Here is a 6,658-nt window from a genome sequence, read left to right as displayed (position 1 = left end):
TAATGTTGGTAATATTAAATTACGAGTATAGCTTCATATAAGATTTTTTTGTAATTAAAAATTTTAATAGTACCATCATCCAAATTAATGTATAGAAGAGGAGGAAAATGAGAGTGGGAAGATAGAACAGTTGCTGAGGCTGTCCAAAAATCTGAACCCAAACTCAATAAATTCATCATTCAATAAATGATGGACTGTCCCAGTACTAATAACAAACAAAATGAATAATGTAAAAAAACTATTTATTACATAAAAATGACATACAAGGTACATTAAAAAAAACAATTAGGAAAAAATTGTATTTCAAAGAGCAAATACTCAGGGTACTCCCAACATGTATTTTCTATTGAAGCAATTCTCGAAATTGATTTGGTTCCCTACTAGTTTCGCAGGTGACCGAATGTTTGTAATATATTCAGGTCATATGTGCAATAGCATTACAGCCAATAGGGTTTACAGTTTTTTTTTGTTTTTTATATTTTAAAGTTGCATTTCTGTTTGTCAAAAAGCAATATTTTTGTTTATGAAAATTGGTTCTATTTGTAAAGATTTTATATATCACAACGGCTAAATCTATGTCTGCAGTGCATGTTCAAACCTTAATACCATAAATAATAACAGGTTATTAGAGTTTTACTCTAGGAGTATATAATGAGTTTGAGAATTCTAGAGAAATGCTTAAAACCACTTGCCGACTGCCCACAGTAAATATGCATCATTACTTTGACATTAAATACCTATGTTATGACAGTAGCTAGTTGCCATAACCCTGGTATTGTTATTTATTGTGGGCGATTCTCTACAAGAAAAAAGTAGTCCCGTGGGCAGATTTTATAGGTGGCGGGAGAGGTGCCCCTCCTGCCGCTTCCCGGCCGTTTCCAAGCTTACCAGAGCCATCGGTAAACCCAGAAGCGATCCAGTGCGGCCGTTTGCAGGGCAGGAGGTCAAGTGAGGGCAAGATCGCCCCCACTCGTCTCTATTTCCTTGGAGGACTGGAGTGACCTATGACGTCACTTCCATTTCACGTGCTTAAATAGATTATTTTCAAAAAAAAAAAAAACGTCAAACTTTTTTTTTATTTTGTTTTTACAGGTAAAAGAGAGAACTGGGTTCTTTTTGACCCCAGATCTCTCAATAAAAAGGACCTGTCAAGCTTATTTCTATTATAAGGGATGTTTAAATTCCCTGTAAAAGGAACAAAAGTGATAAAAAAAATAAAGGGACAGTGTAAAAATAAAAAGTAAATTAGAAAAAAAATGTAAAGCGCCCCATCCCTCCGTGCTTGCGCACAGAAGCGAACACATATTTACGTTGTGCCCGCATATGTAAACGGTATTCAAACCACACATCGCCAATATCATCAAAGTGAGAGCAACATTTCTAGAGCAAGACCGCCACTGTAACGCTAAACATGTAACCTGTAAAACAATTTAAAGCATCGCCTATGGAGATTTTTAAGTACTGTCGTCTGTCACATTCCACGAACGTGCGCAATTTTAAAGCATGACATGTTGGGTATCTATTTACTCAGCGTAACATCATCTTTAACATTATACAAAAAATTGGGGTAACTATTGTGTTTTGTTTGTTTTTTCCATTAAAGTGTATTTTTTTCCAGAAAAATTGCATTTGCAAGACCGCTGCGCAAATACAGTGTGACATAAAATATTGCGGCAATCACCATTTCATTCTCTAGGGTCCCTGCTATAAAAATAAATATATATATATATATATATATATATATATATATATATATATATATATATATATAATGTTTGGGGGCTCTAAGTAATTTTTTTTTTTTGCAAAAAATATGAATTTAAACGTGTAAGCAAAATATTCCAGAAAGGTCCTGGTCAGCAAGTGGTTAAATAACGCATTGCAATTTAACTAAACCCATTCGATTTTAGTCAACTAAAATGTACTGAAGGTTTTAGTTGACTAGAATACAGCTAAAGCTAAAACAATTCAGATGACTAAAATATGACTAAAACTAAAATGGCATTTTAGTCAAAAGACTATGACTAAAATTGAATCGAAGTTTGACGTCAAAAGTAACACCAGACATAAGTCACAGTCTAAAGACAATTCAACCACTGAAGAATCTTTTAAAAAACGTAAATATAAAATGGGCCAAAAATGCATGTTTATACCTATGGAGGAAAGAAGGGATCATTGCTTGACATACACTGCTGTGAAAAAGTATTTGCCCCCTTCCTGATTTTTTTTTTTTGTATATTTCTCACACTTAAATGATTCAGATCATCAAACAAATTTTAATATTACACAAAGATAACCCGAGTAAATCCAAGATGCAGTTTTTAAATTATTATTTAATTTATTAAGGGAAAAAAAAGCTGTTCAAACCTGCCTGGCCCTATGTGAAAAAGTAATTGCCCTCTCCCATGCTGAATCATGAATGAACTGTGATTAACCACATTTTTTTTGGAAAGCTGAGTTAAATTTCACTTGCCACACCCAGGCCTGATTACTGCCAGACCTGTTGAATCAAGAAATCACATAAATAAAAGCTGTCTGACAAAGTGAAGCATGCTAACAGATCACAAAAAGCCACACATCATGCCACAATCTAAAAAAAATCAGGAACAGATTAGAAACAAAGTAATGTACATGTATCTGTCTAGGAAGGGTTTCAAAGCCATTTCTAAGGCTTTGGAACTCCAGTGAACCACGGGGAGAGCCATTATCCACAAATTGAGATAACTTGGAACAGTGGTGAACCTTCCTAGGAGTGGCTGGCCTACAAAAATTACTCCAAGAGCATGACGACAACTCATCCAGGAGGTCATAAAAGAACCCAGAACAATATCTAAAGAATGCAGGCTTCACTTGCCTCAGGTAAGATCAGTGTTCATGATTCAATAATAAGAAAGAGACAGAGCAAAAAGGGCATCCATGGGAGAGTTCAAAGGCCAAAGGCTCATCTCACATTTACCAAAAAACTTTTGTATTATCTCCAAGACTTTTAGGAAAATATTCTGTGGATTGATGAGATAAAAATTTAACATTTTGGAAGGTGTGCGTCCTGTTACATCTTGCATAAAACTGATACAGCATTTCATAATAAGAACATTATACCAACAGTCAGACGTGGTGGTAGCTGCAGGACCTGGACGACTTAACCACAATTGATGCAACCATGAATTCTGAGCCAGAAAATCCTAAAGGAGAATGCCCGGCCATCAATTCTTGACCTTAAACTCAACAGCAAGTCCACCTCCAAATGGCTCAAACAAAGCAAAATTTAGGTTTTGGAGTGCCTTAGTCAAAGCCCGGACTTAAATCCAAGTGAGATGCTGTATCATGACCTTACACAGGCCATTCATGCTGGAAAACCCTCCAATGTAGCCAAATTAAAACAATTCTGCAAAGAGTGGGCCAAAATTGCTCCACAGCAATGTGAAAGACTCATTGCCAGTTATCGCAAACGCTTGATTGAAGTTGTTGCCGCCAAGTGTGGCACAACCAGTTATTAGGTTTGGGGGGTAATTACTTTTTCACATAAAGCCAGGCAGGTTTGGACAATTGTTTTGCCTTAATAAATGAAACCATCATTTAAAAACTGCATTTTGTATTTACTTGAGTTATCTTTGTGTGATAATAAAATGTGTTTGATGATCTGAGTCATTTAGGTGTGACAAATATGCAAAACAAAAAAAAACAAAAATCTGAAAGACGGCAAATACTTTTTCACAGCATTGTAGCTAGGGTGCTGGTTTATCTTAGGGGAGAACAATAGTGATCAGTGGCACTCAGTATCTGTGGTTCTCACAAGGCAGCATACTCTGGGATAGCTTAGACCTCAATATCTTGGTCTTCATTTCATTCAAATTATAACGACCAATGATTGGAAGGAAGCAGGAGAGCATCACAGTTATAATGGCCATCATGTATCCCCAACCAAGGGAACAGCTTCCGCTTTTGTAGACATATGATGAGTCACAAATCCGATTTGCAAATGAAGAACGAAGACTCAAAGGGAAGAGGATAAGACCAAGGACAGTAACTGCAACTGCAAAAGGTAAGCAAAGATATCACTTCAGAGAAATTGTAAGGTACATTTAATCTATACCAGCCACTCTCAACCAGGTTTTCATGGAACCCTACGGTTCCTCCAGAGGTTTCTAGAGGTTCTTTGAGCTATGACCGAATGACCTCCCATTTGATGGTGCCTGTATAGTTCCATGGGCCAACAATATATGGCAAAGTCAGTGGCATGACACCAATTGTTCTAGATGTCTGTAAAGGTAGCATTCTGACAACCACTTAAGGGGGCATTTTCCCACTTACCATCAGTGTAACTGTTATTTTTTTCCACTGACTCCTAATAAAATGGTTTTAGCAGGGGTAACCTGAGACAAGAAACTTATTACAAGGGTTCTTCTAGGGAAAAAAGGTTGAGAAAGGCTGTTCTACACCAACATGCCACAATTTGCAATATGTCCAACTTATGTCTGTTATTTTTTTTTGGTGTCCACAGGTTCTTCAGCTGGTTCTGACTCTTTCCTGCATTTATACATATAGGTCTTTCCCTTATGAAGGATTGATGGTAGCTAAAGAGGCATCCCCCCATTCCATTGTTTACATTAATCTGACCAATCAGATATCATACCACTTACAAAGTGATATTATATATGAATAGTTGCACCATGATGCTATATTTTGGCTGGTAGTGATGTATTCAACCAAAAAAATAATGTCTCTATCATCATTTGAGTGACACAGCTTTATATTAGGAGACCTAGGGCTATTCTGCCATCTGCACTAGAAATGGACATTAGGCACATAGAAAAACGAAGACCAGCTCCCCATAGGCTATAGACACACCTCATCTTAGAACTGGCCAGTTTTCTTAGTGTCCTTAGGAGAATTTTCATTTTCCTTCTCTATTGACTAAATACTGGCAGTTTCAGGTTGGATATTGGAAATCTCTCCAGTTAGCCAATGATTGCATCTTTTCCTTGTTCATTAATTATATTGGTGTTCTCTCTGTGAACTTCAAGTTTTTTTGTTTTTTTTTTGCGAACCTGTTTACAGTTCCAAAACCAAAAGGATGCCTTCATACTATGTTGAATTTAATGGTTCTCAATACCTCAGAAGTTTTGGATGAAATTTGTTTGGTCAGTTATTGCTTTCATCACTTGGTATCCATTGAAATAAAAGATGTACACATTCTCCTATCTTTCTGGAGGTCATCAATGATTTATTTGCTTTGATGTGGGCAACAATCACTATCAGTTTGTGGCTCTTGCCTTTGGCCTTGCCTTGGAGTGCTCACAAAGTTCCTTGCATTGGTTCTAGACCTTCATCTCAGAAGTATAATAGTATTCAGATACCTGGATGACCAGCTTTTGGTGCAAGAACAAACTTCTCTGACCCTGAATTTCAATGTGTCAGGCATGATGTGATCCTTGGAAGACTTGAAATGGACCCTGTACTTTGAGATGTCTTCGCTGATTCTATCACATTACTTGGAGTAATTGGGCCTCCTGGATACCACTCATGCAGCGGTCTTTTTACCCCACGATAAGTGGATGAAACTGCAGAATCAGGTTCAGCAAATTCAATCCCAACATCAGTTTTCCCTGCACAGTGCTGGTTGATGGCTTCTACCTTCAAAGCAGTCCTACTAACTTAATTCCACTCCAGAACTTTGCAATGGAACATTGTCATGACATGGAATAAATGCAGTCTCTCAAGACTAGCTGATTGTTACATCCTTGACCTAGATATCTCTGTCATAGTAGCTTCTGTCCCCAGCTTTGTCGGAGGATGGATTTTCCTCCTATACATAGAAAGATTGTTGCAATAGATGCCAATATTCTGGATTGGGATGGAGTTCTGGATCATTTGTATCTTTGGGGTTGTTGGTCTCAGGAATAAGCTTACAATGAACATCCTAGAGTTATGAGCAATTAATCTTTTGTTACCTCACTGGATCCTATTCTGACCAGTTATCAGGTCTCCCGTTATCAGGTTTTTGGTCTCTGACCAATTCTCCAGATTCTTAAGGTCCCTGCTGAACCTGCTAAATTTCAATCCATGTATGGTTGCCCTTAGTGGTTTCTGTTTTTCACCCTCATTAAGATATTATGTTTCTGCAAGTGACTTATAAGCATCTTTCCTGTGTCTGGCATCAGTTCACCCCAAGGATATTTCTCTCCTTTGCCTGGATTTGGTGAGAGTAATTCGTTTTCTGCCATTGCCAAGTTTTTCCTTTTCTTCCATTAAAGCAAATTACACTATTGCAGTTAGTAGTTCTTGGGCTTTTAGTCACTGAGCCTTGATGTCACAAAATTGTAATACTACAACCTTGTTCTAGAAAGTCGGTATGTCTGCTTGCATAGATAGTTTCAGCTGAAGATTTCTGCAAGCAACTAATTGATGCCCTTGGTTTCCTTTTTTGTAATTTTCCTATTGGGTTGGTGCACCCATGTTGTTGGGTGTGCTATTCCCACAGTTTGGACTGCTTTTGTAGGTCCCTAGGTATCTTACCATTAAGCTGTGTCCCTTGGTGCATGATGAAGAAAATAGGATTTGTGTACGCACCATAAAATCCTTTTCTCTGAGTCCATTCAGGGCACAGCTCCCGTCTCTAATATCCTATTGCTTTCTCTTTGGACCGCTTGCTACAACT

General features: G+C 37.5%; 1 protein-coding gene across 1 annotated transcript in view; it reads right to left on the bottom strand.

Annotated features, from left to right (window-relative positions):
• Nucleotides 1–225: 225 nt before the first annotated feature.
• LHFPL7 (LHFPL tetraspan subfamily member 7) overlaps nt 226–6,658 on the bottom strand; it is a 67,363-nt gene continuing 60,930 nt past the window's right edge. The window contains exon 4 of the mRNA XM_073629531.1: nt 226–4,033. Within this exon, the coding sequence (XP_073485632.1) occupies nt 3,774–4,033 (260 nt within the window). The 3' untranslated portion in view covers nt 226–3,773. The remainder of the gene's footprint in view (nt 4,034–6,658) is intronic.

Source organism: Aquarana catesbeiana, linkage group LG01 (assembly GCF_042186555.1).
Source record: "Aquarana catesbeiana isolate 2022-GZ linkage group LG01, ASM4218655v1, whole genome shotgun sequence".
In the NCBI taxonomy this organism is placed as follows: Eukaryota; Metazoa; Chordata; class Amphibia; order Anura; family Ranidae; genus Aquarana; species Aquarana catesbeiana.
Note: the sequence above shows the minus strand (reverse complement) of the source record. Positions and strands in the feature narration are given on the sequence as shown.